At 37.3% G+C, this 27,873-nt stretch overlaps 1 protein-coding gene across 4 annotated transcripts in view; it reads left to right on the top strand.

Annotated features, from left to right (window-relative positions):
• Positions 1–27,873, top strand: part of BRD10 (bromodomain containing 10) — a 97,158-nt gene that overhangs the window by 29,117 nt on the left and 40,168 nt on the right. For all 4 annotated transcript variants that reach the window (XM_064290528.1, XM_023545276.2, XM_010587953.3 and 1 more), the window contains 2 exons: positions 12,924–14,341; positions 25,808–25,887. In XM_064290528.1, coding sequence (XP_064146598.1) covers positions 12,924–14,341; positions 25,808–25,887 — 1,498 coding nt within the window. The remainder of the gene's footprint in view (positions 1–12,923; positions 14,342–25,807; positions 25,888–27,873) is intronic.

Genomic DNA, 27,873 nt, shown 5'->3' on the forward strand with positions numbered 1-27,873 from the left:
AGGTGCGCCTTAGTCCTCCAAGTGACATCTTTGCTTTTTAACACTTTGAAGAGATCTTTTGCAGCAGATTTGCCCAGTGCAGTACATCGTTTGATTTTTTGACTGATGCTTACATGGGCATTGATTGTGGATCCAAGTAAAATGAAATCCTTAACAGCTTCATTTGTCTCTCTGTTTATCATAATGTTGCTTATTGGTCCAGTTGTGAGGATTTTTGTTTTCTTTATGTTGAGGTGTAATCCATACTGAAAGCCATAGTCTTTGATCTTCGTCAGGAAGTGCTTCAAGTTCTGTTCACTTTCAGCAAGCAAAGTTGTGTCATCTGCATGTCACAGGTTGTTAATGAGTCTTCCTCCAATCCTGATGCCCCGTTCTTCTTCATATGTTCCAATTTCTCGGATTATTTGCTCAGCATACAGATTGAATAGGTATGGTGAAAAGATACAACCCTCACGCACACCTTTCCTGATTCTGATGAACACCTTGTTCTGTTCAGATGACCACCTCTTGGTCTATGTATCATGTTTCCTCATGAGCACAATTAAGTGTTTTGGAATTTCCGTTCTTTGCAGTGTTATCCATAATTTGTTATGAACCACACAGCCATAATCGAGTCTTCAAAGGGCCTTTCCACTGTTCTGTCAAGCCAGCTGCTTCAGGATGTTGGGACACATAGTAAGACCAGTGAAATCCGTGAGCATGGAACCATTGCTGCATTTCCATTTGCTATGAAGTCAGTTGCTTGATCAGAGGCAGTGATGTGTGGAATACCATGATGGTGGATAAGGCATTTGCTAAGTCCCTAGATGGTAGTTTTGGCAGAAGCATTTCATGCAGGGAAGGCCACTTGGAATCTGAAATAAGTGCCCCAGTAAAAATAAAATGCTGCCCCCTCCATGGTGGAAGCTGTCCAGTGTAATCAACCAGCTACGAGGAAGCTGAGTGATCACCCTGGGGAATGGTGCCATATCTGGGACTCAGTGTTGGTCTCTGCCACTGGTAGACTGGGCACTTACTAATTACTATAGCCAGGTCGGTCTTGGTAAGTGGAAGTCCACGTTGGCTGAGCGTCACCTTCATCCCTGCCACCATGGCCACTTTTCTTCATGAGCCCAGTGGGCAGTGACAGGACTGTTTGGGGAATGGGGCTGACTGGTACCTGCAGAAAGTGTCATCCTATCTACTTGATTATTAAAATCCTCCTCTACCGAGCTCACCCACTGATGAGCATTCACATGGGACTCAAATATCTTCACTTCTTTTGCCCATTCAGACCTTGTCACCACTTTTTTAATCATGTTCCTTCCATGTCTCTGACCATCCAGCCAAACCATTGACCATAGCTCATGAATCAGTATAAAATTACACATCTGGCCGTTTCTCCTTCTAAGCAAAATGAACAACCAAGTGCACTGTTTGAAGTTCTTCCCACTAGGAGGATTTCCTTTCACCACTTGCCTTTAGGAGTGTCACAGAAAGGGACTGTAGTGCTACAGCTGTCCAGTGCCTGTGTGTCACACAGAACTGTCTGTACACCAGGCCCAAGTTTTCTTTCCTTAGTCAGCTGATTGTAGGGAATGCCCCACGAGGCCTTAGGTGCAGGCTGGAGAGAAAAGGTTATGTAGCAGGAGTGAGTTCCAGGTGTGTTTAGGCTACTTCCTGTAACTTATTTGTGCCTTCAGAATTTGATCAAACCCCATCTTGTATATACCACATCCATTTGATGGTGGAGTGCTGTTGTGCACACCGAGCTTTATAGGTTATTGGATCAGAGAACACCCAGTTCATGATGGGTAGCTCAGGTCACATGGTAACGTGGTGGCCCACGGTCTGGTAGTGAGCCAAAAGCTGTTTCTCAAAAGCAGGGTAGTTTTCTGTAAAGGATGGCAGGGCTTTGTTCCAAAATCCTAAGGGCTGTGCTGTGATTCACCTGTAGGGGCCTGTCAGAGGCTCCAAACCCCATCTCAACCTGCCACCGACACTGAAGGCACCGTGGCATCTGCCAGATCATATGGCCCAGTGGCAGGACAGCTTGCACAACAGCCTCGACCTGTTGCAGGGCCTCTTGTTCTGGGCCCTGCTCAGAACTAGCAACTTTTCAGGTCACCTGGTAAATGGACTGGAGTAGCACACTCAAATGAGGAATATGTCGCCTCCAAAATCCAAAGAGGCCCACCAGGCATTGTACCTCCTTTTCAGCTGTAGGAGGGGCCAGATGCAACAACTTATCTTTCACCTCAGAAGGAATATCTTGACATGGACCACACCACTGGACCCCTAGAAATCACACTGACATAGAAAAACTCTGATTTTTTTGTGGGATTTGTTTCCTACCCTCTCACATGCAGATGTTTTTCCAGTTCAGTCTAGAGTAGTTGCTCCTTCTTGCTCACTGAATCCAATCAGCCTGATATTACCAATATAATAGTCCACTGTGTTGTTTTATGGAAGAGAAAGACAGTCAGGGTCCCTGCAGACGAAATTGTGATACAAGGCTGGAGTGTTCATATACCCCTGAGCAGTATAGTGAAAGTTTATTGCTCACCTTGCCAAACTGAAAGCACACTGCTTCTGGTGGTCTTCACTAACAGGTATGGAGAAAAAAAGGAGCCCTAGCACAGCAGCGGTTAAGCGCTGGGCTGCTAACCAAAAGGTTGGTGGTTTGAACCCACTGGCTGCTCTGCAGGAGAAAGATGTGGCAGTCTGCTACTGTAAAGATTTCAGCCTTGGAAACCCTATGGGGCAGTGCTGCTCTGTCCTGTAGGGTCACTGTGAGTCGTCAGTGGGTTTGCCAGGTGAGTAGCTGCACACCACATACCAGGGGATGTGTTTATTTGCTCAGTAACTGAAACTACGTCTGGAAGAGCAGCTGCAGCGGAATCACCAGGTTAAGTGTGTGATGTTTCATCCATTTTCTGCATATGCCAGATAGGTGAGTTGAATGGGGTAATGTAGTGGAAATCACCACTCCTGTATCCTTCATATCCTCAAAAGTGGCACTAATCTCTGCAATTCCTTCTTTTGGTTTACTATTTTCCTACATAGAGACAGTTCTTGTGGCTTCCACTTGGCATTTCCTGTGATAATAGCCCTCACTCCACAGATCAGGGAACCAATATGGGGATTTTGCCAGTTGCTGAATATATCTATTAAATCTAGAGTGAACTTTTCAGAATGCAAATCTGATCGTGCTACTCACCTATGCTATCACCTCCCGTCTTTCCAAAACAAAACAAGCACACAACAAAAATGAATTGCCTTCCAATTTATAAGACCTTGCTTTCACCTTTTGGCCTTTCCCTACACCTCTAACTTCTTATATCACCCTCTTCCTTGTTCCTGATATTCCAGCCATGGTGTCCTTCTTTCCTTCTCTTCAGTGCCAAGAGAGTGTTAACTTTGTGAGCTTATGTAAAAGCAAGTATAAAATGTACCAAAAGTGGTGGACCTTTTTTTTTTTTCTGACCTCTAATTGTTTTCTATAAGATGTCTAAAATAACCATGATATTCTTTTATATTTGAAAATATAATAAATACCAAAATTTGTAAGGTTCCAGGTAACTAGTGGAGCAGGCACATTTACTGTCAGAAAACAATAAATGTCTTTTGAACCTATTCCAAGATTTCTTTTGAGTACTCAGAAGGAGAATGTGACATTTAGGCAGCAACATGTGGCAGGATATATGGGAATGCTAGACAAAGCCTCCCTTCCTGTGTGTAGTTACCCTAGTGTCTGTCACAATACCTGAAATTCTATCAGTCTGTCAAGTCTATCAATCTAATACTCTAGCAAAAGTTAGAGGATAATTGAGGATATAAAAACCAAAAACCAAACCCAGTCCCATCGAGTCGATTCTGACTCGTAGCGACCCTATAGGACAGAATAGAACTGCCCCGTAGGGTTTCCAAGGAGCACCTGGCGGATTTGAACTGCCGACCCTTTGGTTAGTAGCCGTAGCACTTAACCACTACGCCACCAGGGTTTCCTATTGAGGATATAGGTATTGTAAATTTAGACCTGGATACCCCTCACACTGCCCCCCAAAAAACATACACACACAAATGCAAACCTGTTGCCATCCAGTTGATTCCAACTCATAGCGACTGTATAGGAAGAGTAGAACTGCCACACAGGGTTTCTAAGGAGGCCTGGAAAGGGACTTCGAAATCATTAATCCATTCAAGAAAGGTCATGTTGGAAAGACAGAGGGTGCCAGAGATCATATTATTGTAGTTGTGCTTTAATGCTGGGAATAGACTTAAAAGAAATTTAAAACCTTTGGCATAAGAAGAGAAAAATGTTTCCAAACTGTTAAATAGGTTAAAATACTTTTTTTTTTTTTTTAAACAGAAATTCAAAACCAGCTAGATAGCAGCAAGCTGAACAATTCCAGTCCATATTTTAATATGGTAACATTTCAGTTATCTGATGAGTATATAATTTTTAGGTGATCACTTTTTTCAGTCACAAACCTAAAAGTACAATATTTAGAAATATTTAAGCTCAACACTAGGTCTGTGATTTGTGATCTGTTCCAACATAAGAGAAGGGAACTACATTTTAATTTTTATACAGTAGACACTCTTTTTGTACAGAATATGCCATTAAAAGTAATGGTTTCTTAAGTCATATTGACAGAAGCTGAAATCCTGGCTTTGCTTCATTGTTACCTTTGTGTGGACAGTATTGGAAACCAATGTAAAGGAGATGACAGGTAATGGTCTGTTGAACAAGAGCAGTGGTGAAAATAAGGCTTGGTAGTCTGGTTTTCCCTGGCTACCTTCAGATAAATGCTATAGAACTGCAGGCAGTCTTGGGGCTGATTGGTGTAAGGAGGCACTGTTGATTTAGGAGCCAGCAACAGTACAAGTCAAAGTTTTTGGAAAATTGGGTGAACGATAAGGTGAATTTGTAGATGGTGAAATAAATAGTCATTAAACTAATCACTACCGTTGCTTTCTGTTTGTAATGGTGACCTTGAGCCATTAAGGAAAGACTAGATTATATTTTGTATATTTGTTTACTAAGCAGGATAGTATATAATACATTTTAAGTAATTTTTAAAATAAAGTTGATTAAAATTGAAGTTGGCTTCCCTGAAGTAAGCATCTATTAACTAGAATATGGTATTAACAGTAGTCGTGATAACTAAAGTCTTAAAAAAAAAAAATTATATTAAAAATATTGGCTCTGTTTACTGTTTTTACAAGACTGTCTTTATTTTATATATCTGGATAATCTTATTGTTACTTTATTGATTTGGAACTCTGGAGTTAAAACATGGAAGTTGTTTAAGCAGCCTCCTATGTATATATAAATGTTAAGAGTTTCTATATTTTTGCAAAATAAAAAATATGACTTACGATTAAGTGATGTATTTTCAAATCCCATATAACAGAATAACAGTGACGTAATGAAATAGATGTTTGTCATTTGTGGACACCGAGCATTTTTGAAAAGCTTCCCTACGTTTTGGCAATTTCCCATATTACAAATCCTGACTTACCAAGGTAAAAAAAAAAAAAAAAATTCTCATAACCACTCAGAGCTAAGGTAGAGGCATGTGACCAGTCATACACTTCTCACCTGGGTTTGCATGGGAGCAACATGGGTGGCAGCCTTGGACTGGGGAGTTTATCTTTTGGCAGAGATAGTAAGTAGTGAGCAGTTCTGGTCGTGCGAGGACAACAGTTGTAGAGCGTGTGTTGCCCATTCCTATAATCATAGGTGTCAGGGGATGGTGCCAGTCTTGTTTTTCCTGGAAAACTCCCCAAAGGGTGGTTGGGATTGTTTCTGGCTTCATAGCTTCTAAATTGGCTCTTGGCCCTTACAGAGCTTCTCTAAAGCTCCCTAATAATTTCAGATAAATTACTTTTCTGCTTTAATTAGTCAGAGTAGATTCTGTTGACAACTAAACAAGAAGCTTGGCAGATATACTTGATATGGTTGACCTTCCTCAAATACGATATTCTGATGTATTATTCATTTTAGAATATGTAAATAAATACCTTGCTTTCCTTTTTCATGGTACCAGTTTGCATACATTGTTTGTTGTTTCCTCAATTAATGGAATATTTTGAATTAAAGCACTTAGGTATGAGTTAGGTATAATTGTAAACTCTTTTTTGACAGTGAGGTCCGTGCGTTCACATCTTTGTATTCTCACACATGGTAAGCATTCAGTAAAAGTTTATTAAACTAGTAAAGTTAGGATGCTTTATAGTTTTCTAGTAAGGCTGTTCACTCATTGCATTGTTCCTGCTAAGTTACACATGACCAAAATAACCTTAGGCACAGCTTCCTGTTATATTTCACACAGTAGAAGGTCAGCGCTTCTCCAGGCCAGTAAGGAGCAGCATTAAAAATGAGACCTGGCTCAGGAAAAAAATAAAAGTCTCTGAACCTCTCCTCCCGCCCTGCTCACCACCCCCTCCACCCCACCCCCACCCCCCCCCATTTACTGTTCCTTACCTTTTTTTTTTTTTTAAATCGGCAAATGTGTTTTATGTAACTGTACTTAGGCGATCTTTTAGTACTCCCCCAACACTGAAGGGTTAATCTTTGGGGCTAACATTTTAGAAATATATACTACTGTACTTCTGAACAAAATTTTAAATTGAGACTAACTTTCAGAGCTGACATACTTACTGTTTTCTCATCAGTCCTTATCAGCAAGATGTGGTTTGCTTCAGCATTTCTTTCTTTTTTTTTTTTTTTTAATAATTTTTATTATGCTTTAAGTGAAAGCTTACAAATCAAGTCAGTCTCTCACATGAAAACTTATATACACCTTGCTAAATACTCCCAGTTACTCTTCCCCTAATGAGACAGGCCGCTCTCTCCCTCTACTCTGTCTTTTCATGTCCATTTTGCCAGCTTCTAACCCCCTCTACCCTCTCATCTCCCCTCCAGGCAGGAGATGCCAACCTAGTCTCAAGTGTCCACCTGATCCAAGAAGCTCACTCCTCACCAGAATCCCTCTCCAACCCATTGTCCAGACTAATCTATGTCTGAAGAGTTGGCTTTGGGAATGGTTCCTGTCCTGGGGCAACAGAAGTTCTGGGGGCCATGACCACCAGGGTCCTTCCAGTCTCAGTCAGACTATTAAGCCTGGTCTTTTTATGAGAATTTAGGGTCTGCATCCCACTGCTCTCCTGCTCTCTCAGGATTGCTTCAGCATTTCTTAATGTAGTATTTTTTTTTTTTAATTAATTACATTTTAAGTGTTAACCAAGTTTTTAAAAATGGGTAGATTATGAACATTAACTCTAGAGCTTTTAGGCAGATTCCCATCCCCTGTTGAGAACATGACTGAAGATCAGGGGAGGCTCACAACCCAGGATTATTCTGCCTCGTGCTGGCTCACACTAGACCAGACTTACTTTCTCCTTCTCACGCATCTTCAGTACCTGAATCTGAGGCTAGATTCCATCAACCTCTCTCAAAAGATACAGTTTATAGGGAATAGCAATCTGAGTTGCAGCACTTGAGTAACTTCAGGCAATGTACACAGATGGCAGCGTCACACCTAAACTACGTCATGGCCCATCAAGGCATCTGAGCCAACAGAATGTGTGTATTATTCCATTACCTGATTTTTATTTTCTCCCTCTTCCAAGAGTAAGCCAGTTGGTGCCAACTCTGACCTATTAGGCAAACTTTATGTACTCTGGCTTTTACATTAACCCAGTATGTAAACTTGAGAAGTTATCTTCTCACCCTTCTAGGTCCTTAGTGTCCCACTTATGAGTAGTTTCTGAAATCATGGTACTACTAAAAGTTGTTTATCACTGCTTTAGATAAAAACAAGTCCATAAATGTTCTTTGGTTCTCCTCCAGCAGCTCCTTTGATTTTCTTCCTTACGCTAACTTCTCTTTCACTTTGACAGAAACACATGACCCTCTGTCAGGACAAGAAAGTATTTCATTGACATTAGTCATTGCTTCTAGGACGGCACTGGTTTTTTTTTTTTTTTTCTAGGATCCATAGATTCCAAGATCCTAGAATCTAGTATTTGGTGCTTCCTGGCACCCTAATCCCATCACCTTTGGGAAAAACAAGATGTCATACTTTAATTTTGAAAAGAAAAAACCTACCATAAGCACCATGTATTGTACATACAACCAACAAGAGGGAATTTCTAGACTCAGAGTCTGAGATATTTCCCTAACTAGTGAGTTTACATTGAACTCATAAGCAGAGATGATTGTGACAAAGTTTACCAAAATCAATTTTTTGTGCCAAGCATAGTAATTAAGCCCAATTTTTAATGGTAGATATTCTAACAGATACAGTTTCCTATAACAAACTTTTAAACAAGCTCTGAGTTACATACTGTGGGAAATCACTATAACCCCTTTTGCCATTGTTAGCAGAATATTGAAGAAGGCATTCCTTCCCTTCTCGATGTATAAGGTGTAGAGAAACTCAATTTCATGGCAAGATACAGAGTACCTAATAATTTAATGTAAACAAGATCTTTAGTTTTAACTGGCTGATATTCCTTGGATTTTTAAAAATTGATGTTTAAGAATTTTTTTTTAATGTGCTGCATAGTTTAAAAAGTTGTATAGACTAGTAAGCCTTATAATAAAAAATAGCAGTCTTCTGCTTTACCCCAATTCAGCTTCAATTTCCATGCCTCAGAACTGTCCACATTTAACTTGTAGCTTTTTTTTTCACGTAATTATCTCCACATTTCTAGATCACATGCTTATATTGCTATCTCTTGATTTTTCAGTTTGGTATTATCTATTGACATCCAGCTGTGGAAGATGAAGATTTAGTTCTCTTACGGCTGTTTTCATTGATTTGTTACGTAAAAGTTAGGTGCTCCATTTCTGTTCTTTAAGTGGTTATACATAAAATTAAAAGGCTAACTAGTATCTCTACACACTTCCTGAACAATACTTTAGAATAGTATTTTAAAAAACTCTTAATTTGATCTCTATTGCCTCATCCATCTTATATGTTGTTGATTAATATTTTAACTCTGCCTTATTTTTATACCCAAGCTAAACATTATTACTGGGTTTTTTTGTAATATGTTTGCCTATATGTATTCCCATGATTAAAAATTCATTTGTTTTCCAGTCTTATATCTTAGAACTAACTACTTTCTGCAGTCATTTTCTTTTTGAAATGCAGACTTCAGAAGTATCTTCTCTGTGCATTTCCATTTGAATAGCTTTTGTTGCTGTCTTTAAGTTCACTAATCTTTTCTTCAGCCATGTCTAATCTGTCATTAATCTCATTCAGTGTATATCATCTCAGACATCTGTTTTCATCTCTAGAAGTACCACTTGGATCTTTTTTGTATCTTCTTTGTCTTATTTAGCTTTCCAACTACATGGAATACAGTTGCAATAACTGGTTTCATATAATTGTTTGCCACTTCTAACATCTTGTCAGTTACAGGTCATTTTTAATTGGTTGATTTTTTTTTTTTTTCTCAGTAGGGGTCATGCATTTCTGCTTCATTATATGCCTGGTGATTTTCATTTGGATGTCAGACATTGTCAGTTTTACCTTGTTGGGTGCTGGATATTTTTTAGCCCTGGTGACCCAGTGGTTAAGCACTTGACTGCCAACTGAAAGGTCTACGATTTGGAATTGACTAAATGGCAGTGGATTTGGTTGGTTTTTTACATATTCTTGAACTTTATTATAGAATGCAGTTACTTGGAAAGAGTTTGATCATTTTGGGTGTTTTATGATTCATTGCAAGGGTCCAGAGCAATGCTTAGGACTACTTGATCAACTAATTTGTTGTGTCTGTTATATAGAAAACAAAAAACCAAACCCATTGCCATCAAGTCAATTCCAACTCATAGCGACCCTATAGGACAGAGTAGAACTGCCCGTAGAGTTCCCAGGGAGTGCTTGGTGGATTCGAACTGCTGACCTTTTGGTTAGCAGCCGTAGTACTTAACTACTATGCCACCAGGGTTGTTATATAGTAAGATAGTTACAGTGTCACCTCTCTGCTGGGAATATAAAAGTGGGCTTGCTGTATAAAAGAGAATTCTTGGTATTTGCTAAAATAGTGTTCTTTCTGAGTATTTGTCTTAACAGATTACAATATGATAAACCAAACAAAAGTCAAACCTGTTGCTGTCCACTTGATTCCAACTCGCAGCGACCATATGGGGCAGAGTAGAATTGCTCCATAGGGTTTCCAAGGAGCGCCTGGTGGATTCAAACTGCTGACCTTATGGTTAGCAGCCGTAGCTCTTAACCACTATACTACCAGGGTTTCCTACAATATGATTGTAGGAAAAATAGTCAATGTCATATATTTGTAAGTTAGAGCCCAAGAATAAGTCACTTCTCAATTTTTTTTTTAATGCAACTTTTCAAGGCAAGATATCTTAATTATGTCGCTGTATCAGAAGTTCCACAAGTGGGTGGCTTTAAAAAACAGAAATTTATTTTCTCATAGTTTAAAAAAAAAAAAAAAGTTTAGCAGTCTAGAAATCAGAATTGAGGGCATGGCACTAGGGAAAAGTCGTTTGTCTATTTCAGCTTCTGGTAGTTGGCAGTCTTTGGAGTTCCTGGGCTTGTAGATCATTTCCTTCCATTGTGACCCAATAGTGTTGGTTTTTTTCCCCATTTGTGCTTGCTTGCTTCTGTATCTATGCTGCACTTTATATCACTCAGAAGTGATTAGGACACACCCTACCCTGATGTGGCCTCAATGAGTAGTAAATAGAATTTTATCCACGGGTACCAACCCATTGCCATCAAGTCAATTCTAACTCATAGCGACCCTACAGAAATAAGTAGAATTGATCATAGGGTTTCCAAAGCTATAATCTTTAGGGAAGCAGACTGCGACATCTTTCTCCCACAGGGTGTCTAGTGGGTTCGAACCACTGACCTTTCAGTTAGCAGCCAAGTGCTTAATCACAGCGCCACCAAGGCTCCTTTCCATGGGTATAGGGGTCAGGATTCCAACACATATTTGGGGGGGGCACAATCCGTAACAGTAGGGTTCTCACTCTTACAAAAAATCAAGAGTACGATAGTTATATTTTCCTTTTTTTTTGTTTGTTTTTCTCATTTCTTTTCTAAAACTTTTATATGCATTAATTTCTTTCATTAATAAGTTTTATTGAGATAATTCACATACTATACAACCACCCTTTCAGAATGTAAAATTCAGTGGTTTATAGTATATTCACAGAATTGTGCAAATCATCACCACAGTCAACTTTAGAACATTTTCATCACCCCTAAAAGAAACCCTATACCTGTTAACAGTCTCCCCATTTCCCCCTAACTCTCCTAGTCCTAAAAAACCGCTGATCTGCTTTCTGTCTCTAGATTTCTGGGCGGTTCATATAATAAATGGACTCTTAACAATGTGTGGTCTTTCATGACTGGCTATGAGTCAGAATTGACTCAGTGGCAACGGGTTTGGTTTTTTGTTTCTTCTTTCACTTGGAATAATGTTTTCAAGGTTCGTACACATTGTAGCATGTGTCATTTGTATCATCATGGCATGTCCTTCTCTTCCTTTATTGCTGAACATTAGTGCGTAATAATATTCTGTTCCAGTATACTACATTTTTTAATCTCTCCATCATTTGATGGACATCAGTTTGTTTCTACTTTTTAGCTATTACAAATAATGCTGCTGTGAATATTCGTGTGCAAGATTTTGTTTAGACATGTTTTCAGTTTTCTTGGGTATGTACTTAAGAGCAGAATTGTTAAGTCACGTAGTAACTCTTTAATCTTTTGAGGAACTGCAGTGGATGAGAGTTCCAGTTTTTCCTAATAGGTGTAAGGGGGTATCTCATTGTGGTTTTGATTATTATTTTTCTGATGACTAATGAAACTGAGCATCTTTCATGTGCTTATTGTTCATATGTATATTTGCTTTGGAGAAATAGCTCTTCATATCCATTGCCCATTTTTTAATTCTATTAGTGTTCTTTATCTATTTTAGATACAAGTCTCTTATTAGATATATGATTTGCAAGAAATTTCTTTAGTTCTTTTGATTGTCTTTTCATTTTCCTGGTGGTGTCTTTTGAAGCACAATTTTTTTTTTTTTAATAATGTTGTCCAGCTTATGTATTTGTTGTTTTGTTGCTTATGTTCGTGAGGTCATCTCTGAGGAATCATTGACTAATCCAAGGTCCTGAAGACTTATGCCTATGCTTTATTCTAATTAAAAAAAAATTATAATTAAGGTTTTATAGTGGTGCCAGTAAAGAAAATTTTATGGAACAAAGCACCTATAATCCCTCCAGTCTAGGAGTTACAAATTTTTGCAATACTGTCATTTCCTAACCTAATGTATGCATATTTTCATTCTTGCTTCTATTAAGGACTCTGTTATATTCTGATTTTTTTGTGTTACACATGCTATTCAGAATTTACATTTTTCGAGACTATATACTATAAGTCAGTTTATTTCCCATTCATTGTAATACAACTTTATAGTTTTGTTTTTCTTGTATGATGAAACTCCAGTTAGCACCTATAAGCACATAACATTTGCTTTTATCGTAATTATTTCATAGTAAAACTTTCCAGGGAGTGGAATTATGGGAGTCAAAGAATGTAAATATCTTTATAGCTCTTATATGAAGTCATATTTTTCTATAAATTGTAATCAAATTCCATTGTTTTCATTTAATAAACATGCTATTTTTTTCACTTATTTTTATATTTAACACATTTTAAATGCATTGAAATTCTTAGAATCCTCCATCAGTAAAACTCAGGGTGAAGTTATATGTATAGCTCTTCATCTGAAAAAAATAACGATACCTGTTATGGGATACTTTGTGCTGATGCTGAAAACTAGAACAACCAGTTGCCTTGTTGGCTGAAGATAAATAAAACATACTTATTTAAAATATAGTATTCTCTACTTTAAGTAATAATGGTTTAATTTATTTCCTTTAGGCTTCGGGAACAGGAAAGAAAAGAAGCAGAAGAAGCTAGTCAAAAGGAAATAGAAGAATGGGAAAGAAAACTTCTGGCTCAAGCAGCTCCAACTTGTATGGAGACCATGTGGGAGATTCCAGCTATTGGGCATTTCCTTTGTTTGGCCCAGCAAATTCTAAATTTGCCAGAAATAGTCTTTTATGAATTAGAACGTTGTCTTTTGATGCCTCAATGTAATGCTTTTCTATCAAAAATAATGACTTCTCTATTAAGTCCTCCGCATCGCAGACCTACCTTACATCGGAGACCTACCTTGCCTTACAGGACCTGGGAAGCAGCACTGAGACAGAAGGTACAGCAGTGGTACACTGCTGTGGGGCAGACTGAAAATCCTGATAGCTGTGCTGAGAAGCTTGGCTTGTGTCCCCAGTTTTTTAAAGTTCTTGGAGAAGTTAACCCATTGGAAGAAAAACCTTTCCATGAACTACCTTTCTACCAAAAAGTGTGGTTACTTAAGGGTCTTTGTGACTTTGTGTATGAAACACAAAAAGAAGTTCAAGATGCTGTACTTGGGCAACCTATCCATGAATGCAGGGAAGTTATCCTTGGCTATGATTATTTGGAGAATGCTTACGTACATTTTCCACAGTTCTGTGGTGCAGATGTTCGGATTTATAAACAGAGACCCTTTCAAGCCCCTGAATTTCCAATTCCACCCATCAAAATACAAAGAGTACCTCGGATTAAACTGGAGAAATTGAAGTGTGACTATGTTAATACAAGCAATGGAGAACATAGGGGTAGTAGAGAAGGCCTGTCTCTGGCCTTCAAGAAAGAGCAGGGAATTAACTTTGATCCAGCTGGCTGCCCTGCTAAAATGAGCTTGGATAATCATGACATCTCTGTTGAAATGGAAGTAAAATCCAACTGTGAAATTAGAATTCGCAGGCCTTGCGAAATTAAAAAAACTGATTGTTGTAAAGAAAATTTAGAGAAACCAGGGAGTCCAGGGGAAGTTACTGGCTTTGGGGAGCCTCTGAGCCCTGGTGAAATAAGGTTTATAGAAAATCAGGAAAAATTTAGTGATGCTTCCAGAGTAAAGCTTGAACCCAGTCCATTAAAAGAAAATGCTCTGAAATCTTGCCAAATACATGTAAATGGAAGCCACAGCGATTATCCAGAAATGAACTGCCACAGAGTTGTAAGGGATCTTCTTCTAGAACAATCACTGCAGAGCCACAAGAAACTCAAACTAACCAAAATGCGGGCAAAAAAGAAGAAAAAGAAGAAAAAGAAATTGAAAGACGTTTTGAATGAAAACTTACAAAGAAAGCGCGAAGGTCTTCATTCTCTTGCATTCAAGTCTTATAAGCCTGAGATCCAGAATAAGTTATTGATCATTAAAAAGAAAGCAAAACACAAGAAGCACAAATCGGGTAAGTTAATGCAAATGGGTGAGAGTTATACTTAAAACATAATTCAAATTGTTCTTTCAGTTAGGCATTATTGAAGCTCTGATGAGCAAAATGAAATGCATACACAGCACATGTATATGTGTGTGTTTAGCAGTCAAGTTTTATTTTATTCCCCATGATTAAAACCCAGAGCAGAAGAGATTATATATATATATATATATATACTAGCAAAAAATACAGGTACAGTACAGCTGAGTTTAATTCTCTGTTGAAAATCTTTGGACTTTATTTTTTTTACATTTCTGTGGGCTAATTTCTCCATAAGTGATGCTTCCCATTTCCAGGGATTTTTTTCCAGGCTACAGGGCAGCACAGTGCAGTGGAAAAAGCACTGTTAGGAGAGTCAGGAGATATTATTCCCAAGACAAAAGTCCATAGCAACTAGCTTCTTAAGCCAAGGCCAGTCAGTTTAATCTTTCTGGGTCTCAGTTTTTTCCCACATCATATATTTCTAAATACTGTGTTTTCAGTATATATTTCCATATCCAGGAGAAAAAATGTGGAGTTCAGCTAGTAAGACATGAAGGGTGTTTTTATAAAAGGATTTTTAAGTTTGTCTTTCAGCAAATTTAAATACCCAGTACGTTAGACTAATGCCAGCCTACTTAAACAACAACAAAAAACCCTAAAAATAATGTCTTCAATTCTGGCTTGCTTTGTTTTTTAATTTTTCAGGTGCTTTTGCTTTTCCTATTATCTGCCATTTAGTCAGTTTGTATCTCATTTATCCACCCCAGAGGATAGATGAGATAAAAGTAAATGATTAGCTTTGTTAACCATTACTAGTAAAAAGTTGCTTGACTGGGAAAAATTGGAGTGGTTTACTAAAATGAATTGTGGTTTATCGTCATCATTTGTGGATTTCAGTTTTCTATCCCTGTTGCACAGAAGCAAAAAAATTAAAATTTGGCAGTAATTGGATAATGAGTTTACAAATGAGGAAGTGGGTATTTTGTTTAACTAATATAGTTGGTTTTATGCCTTAGTTATTTAAATAAATCATTAAGTATGCTTAAATGTGTTTAAATAAATTTGTTATTAAGAACAGACTTACTTTGGAGGACTAAAAGATGCAGACATTCAGTTGTCCATTCAGGTGATGAAAAGCTTTAATGTTTTTAAAGTAACTTTCAGAAATAAGCTGTTTAAATTTTCTGAGCAATCCATTAGGCTAGATATATTTCATTTGAGGAATTTATTTAGCAAGTTTGCTTTGGTATATTAGTCTCTAAAATACTAAATAATTTAAAATTTGAAATATTTCGTAATTCTAAAGTATGTAGAAGTAGTTTATTAATAGCTTTGTCACCAGAAACGTTTTAAGTTTCTGCTGTTTATGACACTACTCTTCATGTATTTAAAGGTAATTATGATTGGTGTTGGTTTCATAAAATAGATACTGATGCAACTTCTATATAGATTATACCAATAGCAGAATAAAAACATTAGCTACTAAGGAATGGATTAAAAGGAATTTATAAACAGAATGCTGGTACATTTTGAAATGAAATTTCAGGGTGTTTGACAATTAGAGAAAAAATTGTCAGTTTAGTTTCATCTCCGGTTCTAGACAAGAGACTGCAAACACTCAGAGGCAAATTCAGCCAGTACTTGTGTGCCCACTCTATTTGGTTTGGGAAACAAGCCTTACATGGAGAAAAGAGAAAAAAGTAATGTACTTGCCTTCATACACTTTCTCATTTTATCCTCAGAGCAGTTTTCAGGAAGTCAAGTCTTCAGTGACAGAAATATTTAAATCTGGCAAATAAAGTTTCTCTCTCCCTTCTTAGTGCCAGGCAAGCATGGGCCAGTTCCCTTTTTATACCAGATGCTAAAACTCCTTGCTGTTATAACAGTGTTCTGTAAAATGTTATAACAACAATAAAACATGTGTTTTACATCAGTTTTGGCCCACTTCATGTCTTTCTGAGGTTTTATCCTGGGCTTCTTGATGATATGAGATATTGTGGCCCTTTATAGTCAGCGTGGGGCGTACGCCATTCGAGTGTTTCTTCTCACTTAAAATAACTGAGCTCCATGAGCACAGGTGTGAGAGGTGCACCTTTTCGATTCACATTGTGTATTATTAGTGGAGGGCCACATGCAGCACGTGAAACTCTAGGACCAGGTATGTTTGCAATTCAGAGATCTTCAGATTTTACAAGAGTAATATGGTGTATATAGCATTTATTAAGTAATATCTCTAGTTGGTATAGAACTGGGCAGCATTTCATTCTGTTATACCTGGGGTCACCGTGAGTTGGAACTGACTGCACGGCACCTGGCGACAGCAACAGCATTTCTCGTGGGGTGGGACAGCCCCTGTAATCTAAAACATGATTCCTGCAGCAAAATGGATGGTCAGACTAAGTGAGTTAGAGGCTTTTAAGAGCCTTACATCAGTTCAGGGCAGGTTTTGCTGTTATATAAATTATTTTTAAAACTTTAGTTTTCAGAACCTTTTGGACTTGAGAATTGTGGATATGTGATTCTGAGCCTGTGTATTAAAGATTCTGGGAAGTCTTGAAGAAAAAAACTTGGAGGGGGGTACTGTTTAATTTTGTGTAAGCTAGTATTTGTCAAATTTATTTTAACACAGGACTTTTTTCAAGTAGTAGCTATCCATCGCCCATCTATTCTGCAGAATGTACTTTGGAATAAGCCTTCTTACTACCATAGGGGATTTTTTTTTTTAAATAATTTTTATTGTGCTTTAAGTGAAAGTTTACAAATCAAGTCAGTCTGTCACATGTAAGCTTATATACACCTTACTACATACTCCCATTTACTCTCCCCCTAATGAGTCAGCCCGCTCCCTGATAGAGGATTATTTTTAGTAGAAGGCTCAAAAAGACAAATTGGTTGAAAATGATTGGATAATCATAGCGCACTATGGGTAGTTCTGCACGTTTGATATAGGATCGCTATGAGTCGGAATCAAACATTTTTATCGATTTTTTTTTTTCCCCAGAATTGCGGGTTTTCTTCCTGCTTTTTGAGTTTTGAATTCGTTTTTAGTCACTTAGCCCTGCTTCTTACTCTTGGAAATATTATAGAAGAAAAACATTGGAAACAATAGCATGTCCATTACCTCACGCCCCGTCTTGTGTTTTGTTCAGTGCACAGGAGAAGAAAAATGTGGCCTGATGATTAGAAAGTTTTCTTTGGTGATTTTTTTCCAAAATTTAAAAATTCAGGAAAACCTTGTCTTTTAAGCAGAACAAGCTAGATTAACTGAAAACAAATTAGAAATACTTTTTTATGAGATGTGGGGCTGGGTCAAGGTTGAAAAAATTTGGATTCTTCTCTTTGATTTTTTTTACTGTTTTTCTTATTAGAGAAATGATACATTTCATTACAGAATATGGAGACAAGCAGAAAGAACAGTCCTCTCATCACCTAGTGAACACTCACTCTTTTGTCATTTCCCATCTTTTTGACTAGTTGAAATTTTCCCTGTTGTGCGTGCTTATAGAATCAGGTACTATACTTCTTAATACTTACAGTAGTTGCATTTACTTCTAGGTTATTTTGATGATTGTCTACTTTCTATTCTATAATATCCTTAAGGTCAGAAGGGCTATTTCTGTTTTTGGATCCCTAGAACTTAGCACAGTGGCTGATATATTACGTAGGAACTTAATGAATAAATAAATGAACACACATAATATGGTTCATTCAGATATAACCAAGATTAACTCCTTTTTTTTTTAACTCCTTAAGATGTGCCTTTCATGTTCTTTTCAAGACATGTATTTTTTTAATGGAATTATACTATGCATACCATTTTACAATCTGCTTTTTTTCCATATTACAGTATACCATGAACATCTTTGTGCAGTAACTAGGTTTCTACAGCATCATTTTATTGGACTTTTAGGTTTCTTTGATTGTATACTATTATAGATTGTTTAGAGCAGGCAGAGCTGGCGAAAATGAATAGAAATTTTTTTAACTGAGGAATTTTTATAAAACTTGAACAGATAAAAATAATTAAAGATGTGTTAATGGTTACAAAAAGCTTTTGGTGTGTATAGTTATTCACTTTCAACCAGTTTGTTATGGAAGGCTTCCCCTCCCCCTCCACATAGTCATTGTTTTCAACCAAATCATTTTATATGATAGCTTTGTCTAAACTGACTTGATAGAACAAGTGATGTTGTTCTCTTATAGGGGAGAAACTAAGGTTCAGAATGTTAAATATCCATCTCATTTTAATAATTGATAAGTAAAGAAACCCTGGTGATGTAGTGCTTAAGAACTATGGCTGCTAACCGAAAGGTTGGTAGTTCAGATCCATCAGGCTCCCCTTGGAAACCCTAGGTAGCAGTTCTGCTCTGTCCTATAGGGTTGCTATGAGTTAGCATCGACTCAACAGCAGTGGGTTTGGTTTTTGGTTTAAGTACAGTAAAACCTTCAAAAGCCAGAAACTGTGTGAGGTGGAAACTTGTCAGAGAAGGTAAACTCAAAATATTTTCCACTAAAAATGGTGATAGAAAAGTGGTAAGACTGTACCCCGTCAAAGGTGGAAAACTCATGAGACTCAGAAAAACAAGGCAGTTCCATCAAGTTCTGGCTCTCACAGGTTTCACTGCTTATGCTAAGACTGAACGCACAATAAAAAATCAAGCAGAGGAAGAATCAGCGTGTGCTGTGGCAGTCAGGGAAAGTTTCACAGAGGACAACAGACTTTGAAGAATATTGGGGACTGGATAATGAAAAATGGTTAATACCATGAGCAAAAGTGTGGAGGTATAAAGTCAGATACCAGTGGAAAAAAAAAAATATAGCACAATTAGAGGAAAACTTCCATGAAAAACCTGAGTTTCTAAAAGCTCTTTGACAAGAGTGTGCTATTTTGGGGTGCTGTTTTTTTTTTAGTCTTTCTAGGCTTGTGGTGCTATTTTAAATAAATGAATCAGGAAGGAGCCCAATGCAGAGAAATGAGTTTAGAATAAGATATATGTGTAAAAAGCAATGAGCCACTTTATAGGAAATGGCTGAGAAAGTAATATAATCTATGATATTTGAACACATCCAGGCCTATATTTATAAAAAGGTTATATAGTTCCGTATTGATAGTACTACAGAACCTAAACTGTATGTGTGTTTATGGGGAAGATTTTTAGGGTACCAACTTGAGATGCCAAGATATACAGAGAGTAAAAGGATCTACTACATCTCTTTTTTATTTTAATCCCTTCTTGCTTCTTTCTTTCTCCTGTCCCCAAACTACTACTCACATAATGCTTATTGTGTGCCAGGCAGTGTCCTAAACCTTCGTACATATTTTCTCATTTAATCTTCATAAAGACTCCATAAAGTAGATTCTGTTATTATTCCCCATTATACGGATTTTATAGATTTAAAAAACTGAAGCACAGAGCTGGTAGGGTTAAGATGAAGATGGAGAAGAAAATAATTTTAGGAAGAGGGAATTACAATAGCCCGGATAAGGCATGGTTACTTGATTTTTCTGTCATATTGACGGAAGAAAATTCCGTTTTGAGACATGTTACAATAAATAGCAGAATTTGGCAACTGATTCAGTGTTCTAAGTTAAAGGGAAAAAATAAATGACTGTTCAGGAGTTTGTGAATTACGTGATAGAGCTGAAGAATTGCCACCGTGGGGAGGAAGCTGTTCATAGGCAAGGAGAATACAGGGAAAATGAGCTGTTTTGCTAAGGTTCGCACCACGTACTTAAGAGACAGAACATCTCAGAAGCTTCTGTAGAATATAAATGTTTATTTAGCACAAGACATGCATATTTAGTAATTAAGAGGCAAAATTACACTTCTGTGACTTCAAATCTCAGATACTTTCCAGATTCACTTTTTAATAATACAAATGCTCTTGGGTTTTTCCTTTTTGGCAGTGATGGTTGCTGTGTGTCATCTAGTCGATTCCGACTTATAGCAACCCTGTATGACAGTAGAACTGCCCTATAAGATTTCCTGGGCTGTAATCTTTACAGGAGCAGATCTCCAGGTCTTTTTTTCCCGTGGAGGCAGTGGTGAGTTTTGACCACAGACATTTTGGTTAGTGGCCAAGCACTTAACCACTCAAACCCAAAAAACCAAACCTGTTGCTGTCAAGTCAATTCTGACTCATAGTTCCTATATATAGGACAGAGTAGAACTGTCCATAGGATTTCCGAGGCTGTAAATCTCTATGGAAGCAGACTGTTGCATCTTTCTTCTGTGGAGTGGCTGGTAGGTTTAAACCGCTGACCTTTTGCCGACCAAGCGCTTAACCACTGTACCACCAGGGCTTCTTGCCTAACCATTAAAAAACCATTAGCAGCGATTAATGTCTTAGTATCCATTCACTTATTAAAATTCCTAAAATAAAAGCACGAAGTGAATGTGTTGGGATAATTTTAAAACATGGGAAGGCAGTGGAGTGGAGGTCTCTTGAATAACCCCAGGGACTGAGGAGTGAAGACAGGCAGGGAAGGAAGGAGAAGGAGGGGGGTGAAGATGAGGAGTAAGAGAGTGAGGAATGGGGATGAGAGTGTCCTTTGTTCTTCCCTTAAGAGGAGTATTTCCAGATTCTAGAAGCTTAGAGTCTTGTGCCTCAGTTATAGTGTGAAACAGAGCTTTAGTTGTGCTTTTCCCTCTCAGGTTGGACTTCCTTAAGCTGCTCTAAGCGTCATGGTTTAGAAAGCTTCATTAGGCTGTACCTGTAGCATTAATAACTAAGCCTTATTAAGATTTCCTTATCCGTCTTCCAGGCACAAGTTGACACTTGCACATGTCTGTGTTTTTGGCTCAAGGATTATGTTGGAATTCTGTGTACATTTTAAACTGACTTCTCACTTCTGCACAATTCTAGGCCTGAGAACTATGTTTTATAGGACCAGGTGACTTCAGGGGTAAAAAGACCTTGGGTATGATCAAGTAAGTGGCAGAGAAACAGGACGCCACTAGAGGGCAGTATGTAACTTGCCCTGTATATACCATGTCCTGGAGCAAAAACAAATTACCAAATAAAGGCTGGGTTAGTTTTGTAGTAGACTGTGAATCAGAATTGACTCAATGGCCACGGGCTTGGTTCTTTTTTTTTTTTTTTTTGGTTTTATGCTCCATGTGGCACACTGGTTAAGAGCTTGGCTGCTAACCAAAAGATGGCAGTTCGGGTCCACCAGCTGCTCCTTGGAAACCCTATGTAACAGTTCTGCTGTATCCTGTAGTGCTGCTATGAATTTTAATCGACTCAATGGCAAAGATTTTTTTTTTTTTTTTAATGCTCCATTTTAAAATTTTAATTTAGTAAAAATTAAGAGCTGGTTTTTACTGAAGAACACAGGATAATTACTGTTCAGATTTTTTTTGAGGACATAAATATTTTAAACTGTGGTAAGTTTGCAGATCTTCTAATCAAAAGACCTGCCCTGAAATCAATCAGAAGCAGATTATGTCCCTGCAGAAAGTTTGAAAGAATGCAGTGTTTTGCCATAAAAGGAGCACAACCTTAAAGTGAGACAGACCTGTGTTCAAATTTATGCTCCAGTGGATGTTAGCTGTAGGTCTTTCATCCGTTTTACCGTTTATAGCCTCTTAACCTTAACTACAAAATAAAGGTAACATCTACCTTGCTGTATTGTTATATTGATTGGAATAGCAAATGCATACATAGTATGTATGAGCCTGACACATAGTAGGAATCAATAAAAAATGGTAACTATGATTTTTTTCAAGTTAGAATTATGTAATAAGGAGGAGCTTGAGCATTGGAGTCCTCTCTGTGGTGCTTAATTACTGAGTAATCTTTCTGAGCGCTAGGAGTCGGAATCAACTCTGTGGCAATGGGGGGTATTCAGTCATCCCACATTAAAATGGGGGTTTTATCTTCTTAGTCATTTAGTGCTGCTATAACAGAAATACCACAAGTGGATGGCTTTAGCAAAGAGAACTTTATTTTCTCACAGTCTAGTAGGCTAGAAGTCCAAATTCAGGGTGTCAGCTCCAGGGGAAGGCTTTCTCTCTCGGCTCTGGAGAAAGATTCTTGTCATCAATCTTTTCTCCGTGCAGGACCCCCCCTGCCCCCCCCCCCCCCCGCCACAAACACCTCCAAAGGAAGCGCTCTGCTTTCTTGGTGGTATGAGGTTCTGCTCACTTCCTTTTGCTTTTTATCTCTTGAGAGATAAAAGGCGGTGGAGGCCATATCCCAGGGAAACTCCCTTTACAATGGAGCAGGGATGTGACCTAGGTAGGGGTGGTGTTAAAATCCCACCCTAATCCTCTGTAACATAAAAGAACAATCACAAAATGGAGGACAGCCACACAATACTGGATATCATGGCCTAACCAAGTCACTACGTATTTTGTGGGGACACAGTTCAATCCATGACATCTACTTTGGAGGACTGTTTTGAGAATTAGATGAGGTAATTTGTGCAAATCGCCTTACTAAGTGTCAGATACATAGCACCCCTTTGCTGCTGAGTTGAATCTGACTCATAGCAACCCTGTAGGACAGAGCAGAACAGTCCCATAGGGTTTCTGAGGCTGTAATCTTTACAGAAGCAAACTGCTACATCTTTTTCCCCACAGAGTAGCTGGTGGGGAAACCACCAACTTTTGATTAGCAGCGAAGTGCTTTAATCACTGCATCACCAGCGTTCCATTGACACACAGTAGGCTCTCAGTAAATGTTAGTTTTCTGATTACCATTCTTAGGTCATGTTGTAAAACTCTGATAAATTGTGTAAATTATTTAAAGGGACTGTGTCAGTGTTTTCTTCATTATAATATGGACTCAAAAGGGCCCTCAGAATTGCAGAGCAGTTACCTGCCTCCCTTTTCCACCCTAGAGTGATGGAATATCTGATGAAGAGTAGGGTTCTTTTATGTAACATCAACGTTCGGAACTTAAGTTCTGTAAATACAAAGTGAAGAATGTTATTTCTGTCCTCAGTAATTTACAGTCTAGTAAGAAAATACGTAAACAGATCATTGCAATTCTGTATAAGTGTTGCATTAGTCATTATGTTTACAAAGTAGAATGGTAGCACAGGGCATATAAGCAAGAAAAACTAAGATGAAGGAATATGTTAATAAAAGAGGAATTTGAAGAAGATTAAAAGATAATAAAGATTTTTTTGTTTAGATTCTATGACCAGTGCTCAGCTAAGGCAGATAGCAGTTAACATTTATTGATGGTAACGTGCCTGGCAGTATTCTAAGCTCTTTATATGTTCTAACTCATTTAATTCCCACAGAGTAGGTAAAATTATTATCCCTGTATTACAGATGAAGAAACTGCACAGAGAAATAAAGCAGTTCGCTCAAGGTGTCTCAAGCTAGTAGTACTGGTATTCAGACTCTGGTTCACTCAGGTTTAAAAGCACTACCCAATACTGCCTCTAGTTACTTTCTAAAATTTAAGTACTCTGATGACTTGGTGAGCTCAAGCAAGTACCGTGTATTCCATCACCTCAGCCTCTTAATCCATTGGAGTGGCTGCTCGAGTAACTGAGAATTTAGTACCTGCATTTTGTGCCTACATGGCAACAATATCGAGGTAATGGGGATATCAAGGGTGACTTCAGTTGTGCTTATAACTGAATACAAAATCAAATGATTTTTTCCTTTTTTTTTTTTTCCTCCAAGTTAATTAGAGCAGTGCTGGGAGGCAGGGAATGAAGAAGGATTTCATTTCCTTCAAATCACTGTTTTTATAGCCAGCTAATTTTTGAAGCCAACTATGCCCCTATGGGGCAGTTCTGATGGGGCAGTTCTGTTGTGTCCTATAGGGTCGCTATGAGTCAGAATCAACTTGACAGCAATGGGTTTTTGGTTTTATGAGCAATGCAAGAGAACAGATTCTTAAAGTAGACTTAGGTCAGCAGACTGTTAAATCTTCTTCCGTGATCTTTAAGAAATAGTAACGGTAGTGTATAGAGGCATCCTGGTGTTAAAATTCATGAGGCCCCTTGAGAGATACCTCTGGTAGCCAGTTCAGAAATCAATTATTAACTGTGTTATACCCAAAAAACCACTGTGTTATAGGTACCCAAAATTGAATCCCTTCACCCTGAGTATTACTGGTTTGTGAACAGCCACTCACATACGTGTTTACGTCTCTGTTGTAGTTACTTTGTAAGCACATAACAGTGATGAGAAAAGAAATATATGTTGGGCTGTTTTATTTCAAATTAATTAAAGGCAGATGTCAGATGACATCAGGGTGATGTTAGAACAGGACACTAAAACTCCTCTGAACCTCAGCAAGTCAGAATCTGCCGTAGTTCAAGCATAGTATACATGCATTTTACTGGGTCGAAAGTTAGAAGTTATTCAGTAGCAGTTCTGTGATATGATTAAAAAGGAGCCTAGAAGATAATACAATGATATTATAAACTGGAATTGTATCTAAAGAGCATCAGGGATTATGTACAGCAAAATATTTAATCATTTTCCCTTTTGAAAAAAAATAGTAACTTTTAAGCTCACTTTAGCCTATAAATGATTGTGAACTAACATTAACAAAGAAGCATTTCCTTTTTTTGTTTGTTTTTACATTCCCATACATCAATTTTAAGCTCCTGGGAGACAGGGTCTCTATAATTCCTTGTTTTCCCCATAAATTCTGCAGTGCCCTATACCTAGTGTGTTTCTTAAATAATAATTGGTTAATTGGTTTTGCTAATTGTAGGTGGGGGAAGAAACATACTTTAACATATTCCTACTAAAAATAGAGGTTATGTGTGTGTGTGTATGTAACTTTGTTGTCAGGTTAAATACAAAGAGTAAAGATACTTCAATCTATGCCATGAATTGGACTTCTTTAAGAATATGAGATTTTTTGTATTGATTTCTGATTGCACAAGTGACTAGGTACACTTGAAAGGGAGATGTTTACCTTCTTTTAAAACTTTGGATATTGAATACTGCCAAAGGTGCCCACTGGGTGAGTGCAGGGTTAAAGGGATAGAAAAGCCTTGTTTCTAAGCTACTGAAGGGATTTTCTAATTAGGTTGGGTAGAGACGATAACCTTCAGAGTATAGTTCTATGCAGGTTCCTGACTGCAGAAGTGATTATTAAAGGTAAGGTTTTTTGTTTTTTTTTTTCCTTTGTAGTTTCATTTTAAGTTGTGAATGTAAGTAGTTTTAACTGAGCGGTAGTGATAGGACTTTTTGCCAAATCTTATTGCAGTAAATTCTGATATTGTGCAACACATTAGAGATTGTAATATTTGATTCTTACATAAAGAAAACTGTTTGTTACTATGTCTGTTACAAGTAGTTATAGTTTAATGTTTGCTTTTACTGGGGTTTGTTTTGATTCATTATTTTTATTTGACCTACTAGCAGCCATTTGTTAGTTATAATTTAACTTTCAAGGCTCTATGTAATTTGGTTTTTGTTAATGAAGTGCTATAAACAGCATTATGAAGCTTTTCTCTTTTAATCTTGAAAGGGAAAAAATCCATATCTAAAAAAGCAATCACAAAGAAGAGGAAAAGTGTCACAAAGTCACCCACTGTACCAGAATTTCAGGTAAATGTTTCAACTTTGTCTCAACTTTTTGTTTGTTTGTTTAAATTTTTATGTCAGTGTTTATATCTTCCCTTGAGATATTGACTGAATTTCAAGAAACTGTAGCACATACTTTTAATGAAATGTTTTCAACTGTGACTTTTTCTTTCATGAAGATGTAGGCATAACCAAGATTAAATCTGTTAGTATTTCGCAATTATTTTCCTTTTGACTGTCTCTTGATAGTAATAAGTCTGTCACTTCTTATAACCTGAACTAAGTTTAGTAGAAGTAATTTAATAGCAGTATATGTAGGAGCACAAATCTTGTAACTCTTAGATTTATATGAACATTAGACAGAACATTAAGGAGAGGTTAATTGAAGTGGTCTGGAAACATTTCTGGGATTGTATGTACTGCCATAGCATTATGTGAAGGCTTCATTCTCTGATACAAAGAGTAAGCAGAGAATCACACACACAAAAAAAATTTTTTTAATTTTTTAATTTTTCTATTTTATAAAAGATATTCTTTCTTCAACAAATGACAGTTTCTTTAAAATTTTCTCTGTGTTAGTATATTTAGTCCATCTCAGGTTAAACACATCTCCAAAAGTTTTATAAACTAATACTTAAATGCCAAGAGATAAAAATGATGTTGAAATGAATTTCTGTGAGTCTCAAGTCAAGTAAAAGAGAAAGTACTGGGGTAGTTACTATGAAAATATTGATAATATATGTGAGTTTAACAGTTACTTGTATCCAGAAATGTGGACATGTTTACTTTCAGTAAAAATAGTGTTTTTGGAAGTATTTTTATGAAAGTTACTAATTGGTAAAAATTTAATATTTTAAATTACCAGAGAAAGAATATAGACATCTTTCTTCCTCAGTATTTTAGAAAAGAGTATTTTTAATGACATTTTTAGGGTGAATTACAAACATATCTTCTACGAAATTCTTTTATATTGGGTATTCTTGGTCCCAGTTTGTCAACAGAAAGTATGACTCTAGTATTAGAGACCTTTATATCATTGCCTGTACCTATTATTTAGTGCTATAGTATCACCATATGTCCACTGATATCATGTTAGCCTTTGCTAGTTCTCCTACTCATTTTTCCCTCAGACCCTCAAAGCATTAGTCCTGAGAATGTAGATCTCAAGACAGACCTTGCCCCTGCTGCTATTTCCTCCATTCCTAACTTCCTGGATGGACTTTTACATGTAATAAGTGGCATAGGCAGTGTTTTTAAAATTATAGGTGGTGATCCATTTGTGAGGCATGATATCAATTTAGCGGATTACATGACCAGCAATTTTTTTTTAAGCTAATAAAATCAAAATAGAAAAGAAGCTATCAAAGTGCATCACATGTATAGTAGGGTGAATACTGTTTCGTGAACCTTTGGTTTCAGTCATGTGTGTGCACGCACACTCATGTGCACATCTGGCTTGCAATGTAAAGTGTATTTTTGACTGTGGGTCATGGACAGAAATGTTTGAAAAACAGTCTCAAATGATGCTTTTAGTTAGTTTTTGACCATTTGCTTACCACGCTCAAAAAAAATAAGGTCAAAAGTACACATTTTGCCAGATTGAGCTTTTAAAAACAAAGTCCCTTTCCTGGTTCTTAGGGTCCTAGGGTATGGGTATGTGTGGGTGTGTGTCTCAGTGTTGGCTAGAAGAGGGAATAGACTCATGAGAGAGCAAGTGTTTCTCGTACCTAGTTGACAAGATGAGTACTGGGGTATTATTCATAAAGAAAATTGATAGCATTCTCCCAGAGAATAGGTCATTTGCTTCAAAAATAGCACCGTAATAGAATAGGAGATAGACAGTATTGGCCACCAGTAACTTTGTTGTTAAATGCAAAACTTACAGTTTTACCTCTCAAGATACTTTTGTAAACTTTGTTTCCTTAATTGTTTGAAAGCTTCCCACAGGTAAGAAGGCTGTTATATAATAAAGTGGATTTATTTCCTTCCCAAAAGCTGTAGCAATATAAG

This window comes from Loxodonta africana, chromosome 9 (assembly GCF_030014295.1).
Source record: "Loxodonta africana isolate mLoxAfr1 chromosome 9, mLoxAfr1.hap2, whole genome shotgun sequence".
NCBI classification, from domain to species: Eukaryota; Metazoa; Chordata; class Mammalia; order Proboscidea; family Elephantidae; genus Loxodonta; species Loxodonta africana.